Raw genomic sequence first — 21,477 nt, forward strand, 5'->3', positions numbered from 1 at the left:
ATAATGAGACGCCGACTTAAAAAATATGACAGTCGTAGATTAAATAAAGGATTAAATTATTTTTTATTTTTTTGAAGTCGGTTTATTTTTTTTTTTAATTTTTATATTTCTTGTCTTTTTAGTTTTATATATATTGGCACAGTATGCTTAGGAGATATCCGTGTACGTACATAACATAATAATAATTAGGTGACAATAGTCTTCATTATTAACCAGAACTGGCAAAATATTGGGCCAATATTGACGCAGTGTAGGATGGGACCACTGCTCTCTTTCGAATAAAAAAAGATTATCAAAATCGGTCCATATGCTGAGGAGTTATGCGATGACAAACACAAAATACATACGGGTCGAATCTATAACCACCTCCTTTTTGAATTCGTTTAAAAACTTATAATAATATAGTATAATTTTATCTGACAGCTTTTGTTGTAGAAAGAATATTTTATATATTCTGAAAAATTTGAATATCATATGGACACGCCTGTCTGCAAAGATAATTTGGGATTTCTATCCAGTGAAAGAAGTGTAGGAAGCAATTTCAGGAATGCCTAGGAGCGTGTTGATACGCAGTGGCAAGTGAAGAACCAGTATACAAGTGTCGGCATTACTCGTGGGTACTTTTTTCTCTGTGGACATCGACTCGCCAACGCGGACAAGAAGACGTCCAATTACTGCGACAAAACATCGATCGGACATCCCTTGCGACAAGTGTCAAAACTCGTTTGCTCCGGTAACAAATAACAAGGAATGAAGATGTTACAGTCGTATTAAATTCCGATAGCATTGATCAGCCAATTCTTTTATCTTCCACGAAGAATTTAATCCGATAAGTCGATGGAACATTTGTTTGTTTAATAAAAAAAATGGCTTACGCTAAGCACTAGTACTTCTAACTAAATATTTGAATAATCGAGAGTCAAAAAACTAACAATCGAATAAATAATTAAAGTAATTCTGTAGCACCAAACAGATTCAACTACAGGTGCATAAAGCTAAGTACATCTATAGTCGCAGAAAAAAGTCTTTATGTAATGTGGTACTCTGTAAGTACCTATCTAAACTGGATTTATAACTACTGCAATATATTCAAATTGCTTAGCTTTCGTTCCGCGCGACTGTTCCCTGCGACATTGTTTTTATTTTAAAATAAAAAAACGGACAATGGATTCGTAAGAAGAAACATACGTTTGTTCTTGGACTCCTCGTGCATACCTCCGGGTGTTGTAGCTCCATGATTATGATGGTGGAGGGCTAGGGGGTCCTGAGGATGCGGATGAATGGCGGTCAGGGCACTTCCGGCTGGGTCACCTGGGTTGACCCCGACACCGACCCCCAGGTGAAGAGCACCATGCTGTGTCGTGTGTGCCGGAAGCTCCATGCTGATCATAGCACGCCACCCTCCTTCCAACCCTCGTCTTCCGCCACCCTCCTCCGCCTCGGACAACACCTTGTCGATCTGGACGAGGCGTCTGCTCAACCCCTCGTCTCCTTCTGAAACGTAGACGTTAGATAATATAGAAGACAAATTCACGGATAAGTTCTATTTAAGAAAGAAGTAGGAGATATCACCAGTCTCAAGGAATACCAAGATTGGGCATGGGCTAGGTTAATTAAGTAGTAATATATACAGTGAGTGTAACTCGTGAAATTAATTTTCACGCGCAATATGATAAAAGTGGTATTAAATTGTCTAAAATGTGAAGTATTGCTTTTGCTTAGTCATCCAACACTAACTAGCGTTGAAGAAGAATTGTAGCTTCCACGTAGACATTTTAGACTTCTCCTTGTTCCATGTTTCTAATACCTACATAGGGGAATGTAGAAGCTTTAGGTGTTTGACTTCTGCAGAAAAATCAATTGTTCGTAGTTCGTTTCGTTCCATATTTGAAGGTAAGTATCTCCTGATGTACTTCGAACACTTAGCTAGTTCCGGGGATTATCAACCAGTATTCATCAACGAAAATGAATTTTTTTAAACAAAATATGAAGATGCGAGGCAAGATTCCCTCTGCATTTCATGCAACCCGATCCGAGCAATGAGTTCGAACGCAAGGCACGATCAGCAGCGCGGAGAACAAAGATTCCGGGGTGCAAAGAAGCAAAATGCCCGTGAAGAAAATGCCGAGCGCGAAGCGTACGCCCCGTGGTGCTTCCTTTTTCCCCTTGATTACGGGCAGTGCAGGTGCAAGTGACTGCTAGATTCTCTCTTGAAAATGGTAACACAGTTTCGATTGGCGACTCCCTCCCACCTGGGCGGATGAACGGCGCAAGAATAGCGTAGACAATGCCGGGCATCTAGTAGCAATCGACGAAAGGCACCGTGTCGCGGGCGTGCAGAGTGGCAGAAAAATAAGTCCCGGCGGTTCAACCGCGGTAGAATTGCCTTTGCCACGCTTTTTACGCCCGCGGTAGATGATTTCTTCGTGCCTTTCCACGTAATAGCCTGGCGGCCTGATCTTTTTTGCTTATTACGCCCAAGAAGGCCGGCGCGGAGAGGCCCGCTAGCCACTAGTGATTCCTGGATGAATGAAAGGATGAATGAAGCGTCATTTCGCCCCTGCTGCCATCGATATACATCCAGATCCCGACCTAGATGTGGATCCAGCCCGAGATTTCAGCCCGGCTGGAGAGTTACTTTCCTAGCGGCTTTCAGCCAAGAGACTGGAAACGGTTCTCATGGAACAGGTTCCAAGCGGTGATTCGGTGTTTCAGGAAACAGGGGTTGGACTTTTGACCAGTGCTACTCGTCCAATTCAAATTTCATAAGTTGAAGAAGATGATAGGGGCTTCTCGATGTATGCGTGATTAGAAACATATTTTGTATTTAGCATGAGGATTACAAGTTTTAGCCCTTTATGCTCTGTAATTGTTTGTACTCCTGGGCAAACGTCTATAAAGGTATACAGAGTTTTCCGTACTTCGCTGTATTACCAGGCTGAAGACTAGACTTCCTTTAGCGAGTGTTACAATGATAAATGCTTCACCATCTTCCACCTAGTATTTTATAGTTGCAACGTATTAATCACTTTTCCAAGAAGATGTGGTGAACACATATAATAAATAGCCCTCGTCCATTTATTGCTTTTCATCACCGTCTGATAATAACCTTATTTCGATTTTTTATTCCCTGAAATCTTCAATCATTTCCATGATTATACTCGTTTCTTAACTTTTACTGCGCTGTATAAGCACTAAACAGGCATCAAGAGTTTCGTCTCACATACCTACTGATGATATGGAGCATTCTGCTTCAGAACGTTCATCTTCCTATACCTACTATGGAGTATAGAAGCTACTAAAGACAAATTACGATGCCAAGTCTAGGTCAACATATGAATACAAAAAGTTGGAGTAGAGGTAGGTAAGTAGCAACAAGGAACCGCAGAGAGAGAGAGCAACTAACTGATTCATCAATTAATTTAAGTCAAGTTTAAAATAAATATTACTTCTTTACGTACACGTGTATGTAGAAAGTTGTTCTGTTGACATTGTGAACAACAAGCAACCTACTTAGTCGGCAGTGTAACACTCTACACAAGGATAATAGGACTATGTAGCGATGACAAAAACTTGGCGAAAACTTGCATTTAATCTGTAATTCAATCCCCGAAGTGCCTTCAATTCATCTGGTAGCGATTTACTAAACGGTATTAATAAATTATCAATAAGGTTTGAGTAAATAAGAGCAGCAACATCTTCAAGGCATGGCGTAAAATCTTTCTGGCGTGGCATTCTCGCATAAGCCAATTGTCATTGAACGTTCGTCGGTCATCCATGAAACAAGAAGCAGCTCCCGTCTTCCGCCGCGTTCGCGGGAATTTCCCGGATCTCTTGGTCCAAGCCGTAAGGTCTGGCTATACAGCGTCATTCAAGCTTCAAAAATCCTTCGTTCACTTCGATTAGCCGAAGTTCGGCCTACTTCAGTTCCCTCAACGTTCGAAGCAGCATCGTGAAAAGAAAAGACGCGACAACCCGTAGCGGAGTCGAGGATAACGCTAACCATCTAAACGGAGAACGGTGTGATCATCGTTCTTCCCGGTCTAGCTCGAAGAAAGAAGAAAAGGGAACCGTCAAAACTGTACGGTGATCTGGCAAGAAGGCAAAGCGCAGCGATGCCAGAGCCGCTCTCCAAGGGTAGCAAAAAAGCAGGAACTTATCGGAAATGAGGACGAGGATGATTGTTTAGCTCGTAGCCATGAAGACCGGTAACCTTCTCTCTCGACTGTACACTCATTCGGGTAGTCAAAGGGGGGCTCGTGCTACCAACGCGGGCCCTCCTAATGGACCCTGGAATGTAGCTAGAACGCCGAGTAAACGTCAGGTAAAAGCTGGACGATCGTTCGACAGAGGGAGAAAGGAGGCAACGCGCGGTCGGTGCAAGACTCGAACGGCCTTAAATAAAGCAAAGTGGGTGAGTCGTCGACGGGCAAACTACACGTAAAGACCGAGCTGCGCGGAGTCGTTCGGAGGAGACTCTGTTCCGTCTGTAACCGTGGGAGTCGGCCCGTACCCGGGTGGCGCGTTGTGTATACGCACTCGCTAAAACCATTGTTTATGGCAGTCCTGAACAGCCGCGCGCTTTACTAACTAACCCCCTGTTCGACCACTCTTTAGAGACTACCGAACTTAACTGTCGGCGCTAGATGACGAAAGCCTGAGAAGGGAACGAGCTTCGACTAGCGCGGGAACTGTATTTGCATAGACAGAGGGAAAAGATGTTGCGTGTGGTCGAGATCTTCGGCTGATGGGGAGTGTTATTACAAACAGTTGTGGATTTCTCAGGTCTCGCGAAACGCAGTCCACGTGGTCTTCTGCTTTGTTCGTTTAATATTTAGTCTTGTTTCACTATGTCACATGAAGTTGATCTCTAACGATTCCTAACTGTGGACCTGTTTTGAGAGTATGTGGCAAAAAACAGTTGGCGTTCCATTGTTTTCTTGAATTTCTTTTGCAGTCTCACCGTTTGAAAGTAGAAGCTGACATTGGCACAAGTTTTGTCACTGAGAAATGGCCCAGTCACACTTTTCCATCAATTTCCTCCTTTCTAATAATCGATGCTTCTTGAGTTTTGACGTCAATTCGGAAATTCTATTTCTGAATGATAATTGCTTTTGTAGGGTTACTGGTGCGGTAAAAATAATGACGCGATTGATGGTAAATACTATAATTATTTATTTGGAATATCGTTGTGGTATTGTCGCTTGCTCTCGCGAGACCAGGGAGCTGACACTCTCATTTGCGATTTCAGAACAGTGTTTCAACTGCCACCTAGGCAGTTGCAATTTTTTCGAACTAAAATTCAATATGGCCGTGATCACGTGTTCGTGATTCATCTGGAACAGACACGTCCAGTAATTTCGTCGAGTAGTGAGTAATTTAGTAATTTACCATTGTTTTATTAAACTACTCAACTAAATTCTAGTGTACACACACGGTAAATTACTAAATTACTTCTTACTCGACTAAAACAATGCATTGCATGGCATTTGTGAATTGTTGATTGATGCGAGCTAGTACCGTACGAAACCGAAACAATCCTATCGAAAAATAAGTTTTATAAAATTAGTTTGACAGTAACAGGTATGTATATAGTTGAATATATATTTTTAATTTAGTATATGTAGAATATCTCTTTAAATTATAATGTTTTTATAGAGCTACGTCACGACATATGTCATATATTCAACTATATACATACCTGTTACTGTCAAACTGATTTTATAAAACTTATTTTTCGATAGGATTGATGATAGGATTGATGTGTCTGTTCCAGCCTTTACAGATGAATCACGAACACGTGATCACGGCCATATTGAATTTTAGTTCGAAAAAATTGGAACTACCTAGATGGCAGTTGAAACACTGTTCCAAAAGCGCAAATGAGAATGACAGCCTCCTGCGTGAGACTAACTGCCTGGGCCACGCTTAGCCCCTCCACGTCGGTCTCGAAAGGCTCTCCGGTAGGGCGAGGAAAGGTCGCGATGCGCGAACGTTTTGTTTTGACGCGCTACGTTTGCTGGAACTTGCCGCGACGCGTTCCGCTTGCCACAGCTTTCCTAAATAAAGGATGCCCTTGTGGAATCCAGAATGCAATAAGTAATGGTCTTTGCTATTACGCATACATTAAGTCTGAACAGATTGCCTACCTATAACAAACTTATAAATTTGTTAGAAACGCAAAAAGAAAGAAGCTAATCTATAAACAAACAGTGACCCTTTTCTATTTGAAACAGATTTGTAGTGAAATCTATTACCTAAATATCTAGTTTTATATTCCTGATATCAATAGAGTCGAATGTATCTCCAAGTAGAGTTAATTTAATACAGAAAGATATGCGCCAAAGTAAGTAGCGGAATTACAAAATCGCTCTATTACCTACTCCTGTTACTTAACAGCAGGTACCGAGAGCTCATCATGGGAAGAAGAAAGGAGAAATGGAGCAACCAGGAATACTCCGAATTCCGCGGGAACGCAGCGATCATCGTCCCCTTACGTAAACAATAATAGTCCGAGGCGATGCTGGCAGTTTAACTAATCAGCCAGCCGATGCGGTAGCGACTCGCCGGTAGCTGGCAGAACGTGCAGCTACCTTCTTCCTCCTCGTCTTCCTCCACCGCCCGTTGATCCCCCGACTGGCCGTAATGGCGGTGCTCTTGGGGCTTAACAACGCGTGACAATATGCATCAAGAAATTGCTCGACCGAGGAACAACTCTGGCCGCGCTTCTCTGGGCGCGTTGGTGAGCGTACACACGCGACCAAACACGCGCATCTACAACGGAACTAGCCCTCGTGCTCACGGCACACGAACGTAGAAACGGGCGCGGATTGGTATACGCGGGGATAACATTCGGAACCGCGGCGAGTCTCACGCGAAAATGTCGATACATTATGCAACTGCTCGGTCCATAAACGAACGCGAGCGTTCGGTATGTCTGATGGGATCCTGGAAAGGATTCACCTCCCCCGATTACCGTCTCCCGTGGGATTTCGAGGCTGCGAGGAATCCAGCAGGCCGCAGTAGCGCCTTGATCGCCGCCCTCTTGGTCATGTTTATTAATTTATTCGAATCGCTCGATGGAATGCACGGCATCCCCGCATGATCTATATGGGAGAGCGTTACTAGGATTTTCCAGCTTCCGTGTTGCATTCTTTCTCACGTAGCTGTTTCGATCATAAAGACAGAAACCAGGAATAGTTGTTAATGTAGTCATCGTTCCTGCACAGAGTTTATCTTATACTACCTCCGGCTTATTGGTCTATGCCAATAGCAATCCTTTGCTGGGGAAGAATTTAAAGTTTAAGTGAGACTGGTACTTCGAGCACACCAATTTTCTAAAGGCATGAAAATACTTGGACCTTGTGCTATACTTATTTGCGGCTTAGTAATTGCATATTCCATATATCGCTTTGGTGAACCCAATTAACCTCTTACTACATTAATTAACAAACATTTCCACTTTACTATTTGAAGATTAATACTTTGGCGTCGGCGTGTTTTCGCACCGAGGGCTTTGTATGCTATGCACTGATTTCTGGAAATTATCGAAAGTGGTGTCCCAGTGCCCCCGAATGTTAGCTTGGGAATTTTAACACTCGAAGTGTTAACATCTTTGCTATTTAAAAATCCTTCTACTTTGCAGGATTATTTTTTTCATTTGAACAATATGAACGTCAACGTCTTCGTACAATTATATGTATATCGTGAAGTTACTATGATTTACAGATACTATGATTTACGTTAAATTCCCACCTTGAATTCTTCGGTCGACTATCCCCTGATATTGGAACAGAAATAATTCCCCCAAAGTTAATTTCTTCTACCAGCAGTCCTGGTTAACAAGAAGACCCCTAAACAATGGAAGTAGACGTTGTTTATTATGTAAACCGGGAGTGCATCGAGGCCGCTACCGGCACGGACATTCGTCGATGCTTCTTTCTAGCTCGCGACACGTGAATTCATTAGGAGCAGGCTGCGTAGGAAAAACGCGAAAGCTGGCCGCCGCAATTTACTCTTGCTGTGCGCTTTGTCGGACCTTTATCACGGCTCGTGACAACTAAACGGATCTACCGTTACATTAACGATCGCTGGCGAGCAACAAAACTTTAATACATTCATTTGGATGCAAGCGAGGCGCAATCGAGGAAATAAATAATTCATAATAATCTGAAGATTCACCGACGGAGTCCAGTTTTTCTGGCTATTGGCCGGCAATTATCACGAGCGTATCGAAGAGATGGCGATAGCGCTGCTTTCGCGGCGTGCTTCGCAAGCACGCGAGCGATCTACCGGCGAACAGCATGAATATTCAGCCGAGGCGTAACCTCCTCGTCGACGCAATCTGCGAACGAAGGATTAGCATCGGCACTCGATCGAGCTTTCAGCCAACAAAAAGATCTCTCTCCTGCTCATTAACCCCATTACCCGTACTTGGCCACCACGAGAGCGCACGTGGTGCTGCTACACGAGCAATTCGCGAACGCATATATCTACATTAATACGAGGTAGGTGCATAGACCGGTGTAAAGTCTTGGTTCTGGAATTCGGATGCGTGGTGGCGCTGCTTGTACTTATTACGAATTTTGTGTGATATGTATGTTTGGAGGTTAAGAATAGGGAAGTTAAGTAATAGGTAATTTATAATTTTTATATTCGCAATTGATTCCTAAACGATCTGTATGCAATCACACGCTTAAATTGAAGTCTTACATGAATCGTAATGAGAATGTATCGCAAATAACACGCGGTTGAGGTGGCGCCCTAATCGTAATACGCGTGATGACGCCGTGACATCAAACCACGGTGTAATAGACAGGTGTTCCGACTCCTGTCCAGAATGTGTGACTTTTTCGTCCTAGTTCTTCTGTCGGCCGGCAGATTTCGTGGCTGTTGTAAAGGCACTTACATATATATATATATACAGATAGTGTCGGTTTTTGAAAGGTCCAACTAACGCGCTGCGCCTCAGAGTCTCCTCTATAGCAGCGTTTAAACCAAGCAAGATGGAGTGAGCATCGTTCCTCCCTAGGAAACCACCGTGCAGACCACAGGGTGGGCGGAAAGCATAATGGGTTCCGAAAGACCACGTCTTGACTCGATGGGATCACCGTAAGGAATTTTGCTATTGGGTAGGCCATAACGGTCACGAATTATAAACGTTCGCAACCGGGGAAACCTACCCGTACATATATATATACAGGCCTGGTATGGAATTCCTACTCGTAGTGGAAGGGGAACACGCTACGCATGCGCGTGATGACCTCGTGACGTCAAACCAATCGACGCCATGGTTCAGTCAAATGACAGCGTCATCACGCGCATGATTTTTCTGGCAAGCCCAGTAATTCCATTAAAATCTCTACTACCACAATCTCATTAACACATATGTATATGCCTTCTAAGTCACGACGCCTCCTGCGGAGGCCAGGAGAACTAAACAGAAATCGGCACACAAAATCGCTGGGGTAAAAGGTGCAGAGTCGAAACTCCTGTCTATTACACCGTGATCGACACTATCTTGAGCACTACGATCAGAGCGCCACCTCGACCGAGTTTCATGGCGATACATTCTCATAGGTTTCCCTATTCTTAACCTCCAAACATACATACCATAACAAAATTCGTAATAAGTGCAAGCAATGAGACTTCAATTTAACTGTGTGATTGCATACAGACCGTTTAGGAATTAATAGCGAATAGAAAAATTGTAAATTCGTCTTTCTTGGAGTACATGCTACTTAATTATAATTAAAGATGATTCATACACTACAAGCTCTTCTCATAAACCTTTAAAACTTTAAGACCGAAGGTTGACTCTAAATATTGGGATCAGGTTAGAGGGGGGAGCGTAAACCAATACAGATTTGTCTCGATCTAAGATCTATAACCTAAGTTCAGGCCTGAGCGTCACCGTAGACCGAGACAAGGAGTCTCTTCGGCTCCCCTTTACTACCTTATCGCGTAGTGTGCGACAGACTGCGTATTAGAGAGGGGGCAATCAGTCCCTCATAATATACTGTCTCATTCGCCGCGGCAAAACAGAAGAACTAGCGGGGATAGCGGTCACCTTAGACCAAGTGAGAAACCCCGTCCTTAGATCGAGACAATACCGTACATATAAATCAGAGCATTTGTTTTACAACTGATCCTCCACGAAACGGCCCGCCATTGACCCGGCCGTTGATATCGGCCGACAATCTGCCACGTTTACGGTTTATCAGGGATCAACTCGTAAATCCTGGCCATCGTTATCGGTCGCTGTACACGCGTGCACGTTGATCCCGGCACGACCTAGCGGTCGACAATCCAGCGGCGTATGGTGTCATGTTAATGAACAAAAATCCGCGAGCCTACTGGAGCATGGCGAGAACAGCCCACGTAAGATACGTAAGTGCGTCTACGCTGACGGTATATCGCGGCGTGTCTGACAGGCTCGATCGCGGTAGGTATGTCCGTACCGGCTGGGTCAAATAATTCCAGTTCTCGAACTGGCATCCGCTAAATACGACTTCCTATCGGCCAGCAGACCGAGTAAAAGGGAAAAGACGCGGTTTCGCGAACCAGCAGCATTCGATGAGCCACCTGTGGCACGTGCCGTTCACGGCCATTCTTGCGCGACCGCGTCTCCTGAGAATTCTATCGGGACTAGTGATTCGCTCTGTCCGTGAAACAGGTCGGTCCAGGCCTTTTTGTCATCAACTATTTGCGTCGCTCTTTATCAACCTTGACGACTATCGAATCTATTGGAAATTGCGCAAAACATGAAAGAAGTGTGAACCAATATGTGGGAACAGGTACTTACAATTAGTTAATGATTCTGGGTTCGCGTAGGTACCTTATCTGAAGTTTTCTTTTGGTGGAGGAATGGAGATCAGTGAGAATAAAAGACAAGTCGTTTATTTGGAAATTATGCGGTTTTGGCGAGATTGTTTAAGGGACGTATTAGGCAACATCCCCAAATAGGTATAGCCTTATATAAAAGGACTTGTCCCAGTGCTGAAATCTTGAAAGCAGTGAACGAAAGTGGTTGCAGAATGTGTCGCTGTGGATTATGGTTTGATAGCACCACCGATACCTACAGGAAATACTTCGTAATGCTTCTCGGTGTGCATAAAAGTCTGCACAGCCAGCCCGCCGGAACTCTAAATTCCTCGTGTTGGGAATAGTCATGTGACGCGCGTGCCTGGCAGGATAAAGTTTCGAACATATTACACGGGAGGATGAAATTTACAAGTGCACTCCGGTGGACTTCTCGATAAGCCACCTTCCGATTACATAACGACGTAACGGTATACGATAAAATACCATGTAATAATGCTGCCTCCTTGTAGGGGTCCCTTATTTCTTCGAACACGAGAATCTCTCGGCCGGTTGATTGGCTCGTCGAAGAAATCGGCCTTCTAATTCCGGTTTTCCGCTCGCGGCTAGATCAGGGAAATAAGAAGATGAGCCCCTGAAAGAGTCGCGGGTAATAAACTAGCAGCGCCCCGCTTATTACGCGGCGCATCCGCGAAATGCATGAGATTTCATTCCAGAAGTAGGAAACTACTTTTCAAACGGCACGTATGAATGTATCAAAGACATTATATTCAGCCCGGTTGCATGCCCGTAAAATATCCAGAAAGATTAATCGCGCGGATTTCTGTAAACCCCTGCAACTATCGCTTATCACACGTTATCTGATCACCAGCGGATACTTTGTGCCCTGGGATTAACGATCGCTCCGCCGGCCGTTTTCCATAACACGTTTTTACGGGTCGGCTAAAATTCTAATTGCATTCCACCTAATTAGACTTCCCACTCGATTTTTCGTTACGCAAAAACGCGGAGACCGCTGGAAGTTTCGAGGAAACCTGTTTAAATTGGCAATCAATTTCGCGGAGTTTTTTTGTTGAATTCTAATCCACAGGCACCTAGCATTTAACCACGCACTTTCCATTTTAAGGAATCATGTTTCAGTTCATAAGGAATTCTACGAAAGGTAAGCACTCGATCGATCGGTGATTAGAAGTACAAAGATCTTCTGGGGCTTTTAGTGGATTTTAATTTTCAAGCGTTTAACTTTTAACCATTAACCCCCTGTTTTGAATAGTAATTGTTTTATTAATTAGTGGGAGTGGGGGGTTAATTTAATTACATTTAAAAGTACTTAAATTGATTACGTTAAAGTTTTTAGTTGGAGCAACTAGATTTTAGTACATTTGGGTGAAGTTAAATTCGATTTTTTTTTATTAAGAAACAAGTTTCAGTTGGAGGAGCTGAATTTTCATAAATTCAGTTAATGTTAATTTCAATTTCAATTGTTTACGTTAAAGTTTTTAGTTGGAGCAACTAAATTTTAGTACATTTGGGTGAAGTTAAATTGGATTTTTTTTATTAAGAAACAATTTTCAGTTGGAGGAGCTGAATTTTCATAAATTCAGTTGATGTTAATTTCCATTTTAATTGTTTACGTTAAAGTTTTTAGTTGAAGCAACAAATGGAGGTAAGAATCTAACAAACATCCTAGCTACATAAACTTAAGACAGCTCTTTTAAAAATGTTACATCTAAGAATACACGAAATTCATTTCTAATAGATCTAAACAGAACAATGTGGCGTTTGTGTTGTGAATATTTCGTATATTGTTTAAACATATAGACGGAACCAGATTTACTGCATTTTGAAGTGAGCCTTAAGAAGAAGTATGCCTAGCGAAAAATAGCAAATACTTTAAACAAGAGCCTAAAGTTTTAAGAATTAACATAATACTTTATTTGAAGTTGAAACTAAATCTGGACCATTTCCTTCGACAGGAAGGCTATATTTCTCCCGCGTAATTCCATTCAGGTCGTGCCTGACCTTCCAGAAATCATCCAGCTGATCGACGATTATTCCTCATGTCCGTTCCTCGAAGGGGCCGTTCTTCCAATTCCGGTTTTCCGTCGGCGAAAGAAGAGAGTGTACAAGATGAGAGAGCGCGAGCGGGGGAGTCGGAAGAAGAAGGAGGCGGATAAGTGAGTTTTAAAGAGCCACCTGTGGAACCATGGCACGTGCCACACTCGGTCTAATCCCAAGTTGCTCCCTTCGGTCTCGTCCCCATCATGCAACGCTCGGTAGCAGGTAACAGGTACCAAGGTGCATCCCAGCGACGCCGACGTTCCAAAGATCAGGCTACCAGCCACAGCATCCGGCTAAGGCCAGACCCGTCTCTTCTTTCGAGCCCTGACCGGTGATTACATCTACATTCTATACATATAAATGGCCGGTTCCGTGATTATCTACTAGTTCATCTGCCGATTCCTTGACCCCGAACGTTTCTATCTTCATCGGGAACCCGCTGCTCCCCCTTTTTCTTCTTGCGAACGAACGGGCAGCGGTAGCTGATGTCGGATAGAGATCTCTGATGGAGTTGTTGAATTTATTGGCGGCTTCGGTATTTTGTGAGTAATCGGGTTTTAAGCGCGCCGATGAAGGATGGGGACTAGGTGAACCTGTGCGGGTTGCAACCTTGCGCATGGAAGAGAAGCTTTTGTTTCCACTCGTCGCACGGCGACTTGATCTTGCACGACTGGGAGCAACGGTACCAGTTCTGGGGGTCCGAAAACGAGAGTGAGGGGGATCAGTGTCAGAAATATGTCTTCCATGAACTGCCTCCTAAGGCGAGCTAATACCGAATAAATGCTATACATGGTTCAAAATCGACTTGATTTTTTTGAGTTGCTTTGCCATTTTTTCAAATACTTGAATAATGTGCAATGCACAGATAACTATGATCAATATAAAATGCAAGTAACTGTATGATTTTTTTATTGGGATGGGACTTGCGAGCTCAATAATCATCAGCTGATTGCAGTTCAATATAGGTGACACTCACGGTTTTTATTAAGATTGATAAGAACTAGGTGACCGCCCCCTTAATTACCTACCTTAAGGGGTTATACCTAGTCAGGCGACAAAAAAGAGGCGAATATTTGTGATTTTTTTTTTGAAGAAGCAGAAGCATATATTTTTACAAAACTTTTTGCGTTTCAAAGAGCAACATTTATAGAACATTTGGTAATTTTTTCGTAGAAAAATATTTACGTTTATAATAAAATAACATGCGACATCCAAGAAGCCTTTTTAAAAATTTGGTTTTGCGGTGAGCACTGCCATTCGTAACCAGATTATCTAAAATCAAAAAACAAAAAAGATTTCGTTAGTATATTAATGTATCCTCTGATTAACGGAGGGAATTTCAGAAAGATTAATTTAAAATAAAATGGCGGCTATTTAAAGTTGAAGTCCCGATTTTTACACGCAAAATCACGCGAAAAAATCAGGATTTCAACTTTAAATAGCCGCCATTTTATTTTAAATTAATCTTTCGGAAATTCCCTCCGCTAATCAGAGGATACCTTAATATACTAACGAAATCTTTTTTGTTTTTTTATTTTAGATAAGCTGGTTCCAAATGGCAGTGCTCACCGCAAAACCAAATTTTTAAAAATGCTTCTTGGATGTCGCTTGTTATTTTATTATAAACCTAAATATTTTTCTACGAAAAAATTACCAAATGTTCTATAAGTGTTGCTCTTTGAAACGCAAAAAGTTTTGTAAAAATATATGCTTCCGCTTCTTCTAAAAAAATTCACAAATATTCGCTTCTTTGCAGCCGCCTGACTAGGTATAACCCCTTAAGTAGGGGAAGGTGGGGTAAAACGGAACGCTTAACTTTGGAGGGTGATAACTTAAAATCGGGAGGAGAAAAAGACACGAGACTTCAACAGGAGTCTTCAGTGGACCTTAGACTATAAGAAAATCATAGTCATTATTAAGAAAAATCTTTGGGAACGACGGAAAATGAAATTTACCGGAGGTATTGAAATCTTCGCCTCGCTCAAATGGTGGGGTAAGACGGAACACCCACTCGAAGACCGTGTAAACGTACAAAATCTTTATTTTTATGATTTAAAATGTATTCATTTATGTTAAAATCTGTAAATATATGTTTTAGGTATAACTATTGCAAATAAAATATAACAAAATTCTCTTAATGGAAAAATAACGTGTGCTGGGGTCTATGGTCTATCACAAAATGCTATGAGGACCTTTTGGTTCCATGTCACGCGATACCAACTCATTCACAGCTCTTATCTAACAGAAACATTGGTGTTCCGTTTTACCCACCCGTTCCGTTTTACCCCACTTTCCCCTACATGAATCTTGCGAGTGATATGCATACATTTGTAAAGCACATACTTAGGTATGTACTGTGCGCGGATGGAAAGAAGTCGGTCGAGAAACTCTAGGGTCCGAATATCAGGTCCGAATAGTATATCCCTATTAGCCGGCGCGACAACGTCGACGAATACAAAGTAAGCAACCAAGACACAACCCCTCTTGCCCCTGTGACATTTCAACCGACTTCTTTCCATCCGGGCACGGTACATAATTAAAGTGAAAAAGAACTGCTCCCTAATGTGGTGCCTTCGTGGTGTAGATTTGTCAGTGAATGTCTATATCGTTTGCTATTATTGCAGTTATTGTTAACCCTTTCGACTGGTGTATCCACAGCCCTTCTATGTCCCGCTTTGTTTCGATTAAAATTAAATTTTAATCACACTTAAACCATCGCGCTTTCACCGCAGAAGTACCTGTCCCCTACAGCCTGGAAAAAGAAGGAACTCGCTCGCAACGTGGGCAGCTTGGTTGACAGCTATCCCAGAGCCAATCCTTTGTCCCCCTCAATATCTTAATCTTGACACAGAAAAGGTGCCGATTCGATTCAAAGGTTTCGTGACAAACGGGCCCGAGTCCAACATTTCTTCCAACAGATTTCCGACGAGAAACGCGTTGCGCGAGCATGATCAAGCAATCGCGGATTAATAACCCGTTAAACAGGCACGTAACATGGGTGCGAGCGAAAGTCGAATTAGCAAAACCAACGTCGCTCTGACATGTCACTTAACATTACTCGGAACGGGTTTCACTAATGGAACAATAATTAATGCAACCTGCACATTGGACCCAGTAAAGCAGCAGAAATTGTTTTCACTTACGAAGCATGCCCGAGTTCGAGAACTCATGGGCCCTAGCCACTTCAGGCCATTAGAAGCGTCAACAGACGAAAAAGCGGTCAGTGTTCGCGGCAGTCAAATCGTATGGTGGTTTTATCAGCCGCCATTTAGTAATTACAAAGTCTGTCCTTTATCGAATCGACGATCTTCGCCAGTGATGGCGGGTTTGGTCACCCGAACACCTGTAGGACGAGATCAGAGAAAAGATATTTACGAGGCGTTTGTGACCGGCGGTGGAACTATGACAAATCTGCGGGAGCTACCGGAAATTAATATTGACTTTTTACTCGCCACCAGAATCGAGACTAAAGTTGAAATCGCGAGCATTGGTCACGGAACGGTTTCAGGCCGATTTTTCTCTTCTGTTCCCCTCGACTGAGGAATGGCCGCTGAAGGGGAACCCGGGCAGTGTGTATAAGAATTCGGTCTATGGTAACAGGGAGCATCGATCTCCCACATGTCGTATCGAGATATGGAACTATTGTTCGTCTCTGTGTAAACAAATAAAATCGAAGTTTATCACGTAGCTATCTAAGGCCGCGTCCAGATCTGAACCGAACGGCGAACCGAACGCCACTTGAGACTCCCTAATACCGCGTTCCTACGTGTGGAACGTATATTTCTAGCGATTTTCGCCAGTTTAGACAGAGTCTCGTGGCTCGCGACAGCTAAAGATTGAAGGATAGAGAGTGTTTAGAGTAGTGCGGACCAAAGGTCTGTTGCTGTGTGTGTTTTTTTCTTTTATAAATGTAATACATGCAGATATACGCAGCGGCTGCTTGATCTGCGGACATGGTGCTCGTGCGGACGGTGAAACTATTCTGAGAGTCCCGCAGACATTTCGAACCGTAGGCGTACTTAGGTACGCTTGGGAAGGTCTGTGGGATAGGGCTGTTCGAGTACTCGGATATTCGCTATGGAGGAGGGAAATCAGTCCCTTGCGAACATAGACCTGGTTTCAGTTTCGCTCGATTCGTTCCGGAAGCAACTGTTTAGGCTAGTCCTAGCATAGTATATTATTATAATACCATTGCTGTACCGCGAACTTTGTTGCTGCGTGCGGACTGTTTTATTTTATTTTATTTTTATTTTTTATTTTTTTATTTTATTTCGCGGGATAATCCCATTAATTAGAAAAATGGCCAAACTTAATTAGAGTCTGACACATTTACACCTCAGCTAAACATTTTATTTTATTCATTGTATTTATCTGTGTATACTTTGCATTCTAAAGGGTTTTTCCGTTAAAATAATAATAATAATATTAATAATTATTTTCATTCTCATCTTCATTTCCATTTTCATTGTACATTTTTCGTTTCTCATTACTCATTCTTTACCTCTATTTTTTCATTTTTCTCTCCATTGTTAAGTATAATTTGATATAGTATGCATATGTGTAGATTTATTTTTATTCCACACGCAAAATGTTATGTATCCTTGCTATATAATGGGTTCTAACCCGTTCATGATTAATAAATAAATAAATAATTTTAATAATAATAATAATAATCGAGTAGCTTGAATTTTGGACCGAGGCGAGACTCGGTTTCCGAGCCGAGCACAGTACTCGAAAAAAGCGAGTGGCGCCGAATAGAACCGAGAACTCGAATTTTTTCGAGCGGCTCGAACAGAACCGAGAACTTGAATTCGAATAGAACCGAGAACTCGAAGTTTTTCGAGCGAGCCGAAAGTACCGAGTGAGCCAAAAGTACCGAACAGTCCGGTGTGTCGAGTAGTTTGAAGCTTGAATGTTTCGAATATTTTAGAATCTGTTTATATACTGGATAATGGTTTGTAATTATTATTATTATTATTTCGACGAGAAAATAGAAGTATTCGTTCCACACGTAGGAACGCGGCATTAGGGAGTCTCAAGTGGCGTTCGGTTCAGATCTGGACGCGGCCTAAGAGTTTTGAGGGCAGTATGAAACTTGGACTTAAATACATAAGTAAAGATTTGTTCCTATACTGGTTTTGCTACGAAACCTATTACGCTAATGTAATAGAAACTGAATAGTGATAAGGCAGTAGGCCAATTTAATAAATATTCTTTTATCTGACGTTTATTGGATAGGTGAGAAAAATTGTGCAAATATTTCAAATGTCAGGAAATGTACTTGCGCATGTGCAACTGTACAAATTATGCGTTTGCCTGTTATATATATTACTTCCTTCTTAGCCATGAAATTAGAAGTTTTACAGTCTAATCGCTGCGAGTATATTGTCGAAAAATGGAAACCCGTTACAAGTATCACTGGCAATAGATTGCTGGGAACAATTATGGCCAAATATTAAACCAAGCTAGAGAAAAATATTATAAGTTTGGACCCAAAGAAAATCATAAGTTTGTTAAATTTCTTATGAAATTTGAAGAAGCCTTTATGCACAGTTGATATAATAATCAGGTATAAAGTGTTAATTTTTGTTCTGGAATGAGAAAAAAAAGACACAGAGACAGATCGCATTTTTGAGTGAAGCAAAATAACCTCAGAGGCTGGAGAGTAAATAAATTTACATACACTGGTTGTAGATTTGGGAGATTCAATTATTATACGCAGGTATAATTTCATGTATAATTTTTTCCAATAGATTGTCTTAATTTCAGTGATGGGATATAATTTCTGTGGGGACAGTAGACTACGTCGTTACGATGGTAAACGAGATTTATGAACAGAAACTTTGTTATTTCAATTCTCGTTTATCAAAAAAATTCAAATGCAATCGTCACCACCACATCGATACTGCTTAATGTTGAAAACTTAATCGAACACCACCGGGATATTTCACTGATTAATAATTTTACTCCGAACATCCTTCCATTGTTTAGAATTTGCTATTCAGAATACGAAATAAAGAAAAGAGATGCAGATACGAGCAATCCTTTTTCCAATGAAAAAACAGCAGGAAGCCTTTGGTGTTACAGTTAGCCGCTTGTATAATCTACCGATTATCCATCTGATTCCGAACGATAGGAGCATTGTATTCTTCCGATCGAAATCTAACCGACCACAATGAATTTGTACCGTAGTGTTACCGTTAATATAAACAAAACACTAAGAAACATAACAAAAATCCGTGTCACGAAACCTACGTCACCGTGACCGAGCGCTAAGTCGCCGAGAGTTATGTCTGATTTCTTTTCGCCGGCCCCTCTTTATCCGTTCTGTGTAATAATTCCGCAACAAATTCCTTTAGCATTACATAGTTTACTTTATTAGATTGGTGGGGAATAAGTGGCCGATCCGCGTTCTTGTACTTGACATGTTATCATTCAAACTATCATCAAAATAACATCCATTGCAGTTTATATATTTTTCCCAACGAGTTACAAGATCCTTTATGTCTTTTTAAGGATTTTTGGAGTTCTACAATTAACAAGGTCTTTGCTTGAGGAAATCGTTTAAACGTTTAGGTAAATGTGTTGTGCGGTCACTAGCTGTATCGTTGCCCCAAGCTTTCTGTACATTTCGGGTAGCTTCTGCAGCGTTATGACTCAGTTTGACTCAGTCATAACTCAACGCTATTGCTGAATCGCGGTTGCTCATATTCGAAGAGACATGCATGAACTTAAGAATGTAACAACGGAACGGTGGTACCCAAGGGTAAAGGACCCAATTACTGACACCTAACCAATTACTGCCACCTTAAGCTATTTTACTTAAAATAACGAATAAATAAACGTTGTAAAGTCATACAAAAAAATAATTATGTTATAGTTTATTTATTCGTTATTTTAAATAAAATAGCTTAAGGTGACAGTAATTGGTTAGGTGTCAGTAATTGGGTCCTCTACCCTATATTGCGAAGACTTATGCTGAATTTAAACCTGACGAGTGTTCGGCCGAGTGAGCCCACTGGTCCGAGTACTCGCCTAGTCTGAACGCATATTCTAGTAGTCGGCAGAGTAATACGGCGGGCAAATCGGCCAAGATTTTTACTCGGCCGAGTAGCAGACTGACAAGGGGAGGACACCATGTGGTAGACACCGATTTTGATGAGCCTTGGCACGATGGATCTATGTCGAAAATAAGTAAATAGGTGTCCAAACGTTTCAACCAATGCGGCTTAATAATAGAGATATTTACATGTAAATTATTAAAAATTTCATAGTGGCCGTGGGGTTTTAGTTGGTAAAAGAGATTCCCTTGTTGGGGCGTCGGGGTGCCTTTTGAAGATGTCCAAAGGCAGTGCTCACCGCAAAACCAAATTTTTAAAAATGCTTCTTGGATGTCGCTTGTTATTTTATTATAAACGTAAATATTTTTCTACGAAAAAATTACCAAATGTTCTTTAAATGTTGCTCTTTGAAACGCAAAAAGTTTTGTAAAAATATATGCTTCTGCTTCTTCAAAAAAAATTCACAAACATTCGCCTCTTTTTTGTCGCCTGACTAGGTATAACCCCTTAAGGCAGGCGTATGCACTAGATGGTTAAGCGTGCACAAGTTGTATTCCAGACTTCGAGCACCGATTAATTAATAAAAAATTCAAGATACAAAGTTTGATGAAATTGCAGCGATTGAAGGTCAACCTAAGCATGTACCTAGTACCATTAAATGTTCCAGTGAAACAGCATGTAAATTTATAAAACTAGGCTAACCTGAACCCCCAACCAAAATTGTTTTCAATTCGTACAGCAGCATCTGATCGTTACGAAAATTACTCCTGCACCACAGCCCACGCAATTGCCACGAGATATGAATAACGTACAACGTTCAATAGAGATTGAAATATTCTAATGCGGACCGCTCGTTTCTGCACGCAACGAATCGACCCGTTCTAAGACTCTCGACCAGCTTTACAACTTTTCTATCTTCACGCACGATCGTCGCATCTATCCTGGCTCTGACTCGCGGGTAGGACTACGTATCTAGCTCGAGAGAAAACAGAGAACCGAGGCGACGTGATTCGTTTCGATACCCCTCGTCGAACGATATAATTTTTCGTTACAGAACACTTTCTGCTGCGAACTTAAAACGCATTCCTTTAGAACACACCCATATTAATCGAGTTTCTCACAGTTCTTATCCAACAGTCTGTAATATTATTACATTTAACCGGAGAACCTTGGAGTCGAAAAGTGCGTAGCGCATTTTCGAAAACAGCGGTGATATTCTAAATAGTTGCAACAGATCTAATTAAGGATCGTTTACCAAAATGAGTCAGTAACTATGCGAGCTATTCGATGTTCTAAAAGTCTCAAAATGTTGCACAAGTTCGCGAGTTGGTCGGAAAGCACCGCGTTACGTGGACACGCGTTGGAGACATCTCCTCGTGGAGGTCTCGCATCAGCTGACGATTCACGTGACGAGGATCGCGGGCGTACGAGCAGCTTGTCTTCCGACATTCGCGTTGCGTGGCGCCTGAAAGATCGGCTCGTACGCGAGGCGCGGACTCTCTTGTACCTTGCCAGTCCAGTCCAGTTCAGTTGC

General features: G+C 42.0%; 1 protein-coding gene across 5 annotated transcripts in view; it reads right to left on the reverse strand.

The window, feature by feature from the left end:
* The window catches only part of Sv (paired box protein shaven), a 243,395-nt gene that overhangs the window by 185,813 nt on the left and 36,105 nt on the right, over positions 1–21,477 (reverse strand). For all 5 annotated transcript variants that reach the window (XM_076817033.1, XM_076817032.1, XM_076817035.1 and 2 more), the window contains exon 2: positions 1,216–1,494. In XM_076817033.1, coding sequence (XP_076673148.1) covers positions 1,216–1,390 — 175 coding nt within the window. In that variant the 5' untranslated portion in view covers positions 1,391–1,494. The remainder of the gene's footprint in view (positions 1–1,215; positions 1,495–21,477) is intronic.

Source organism: Andrena cerasifolii, chromosome 7 (genome assembly GCF_050908995.1).
Source record: "Andrena cerasifolii isolate SP2316 chromosome 7, iyAndCera1_principal, whole genome shotgun sequence".
Taxonomy (NCBI): domain Eukaryota; kingdom Metazoa; phylum Arthropoda; class Insecta; order Hymenoptera; family Andrenidae; genus Andrena; species Andrena cerasifolii.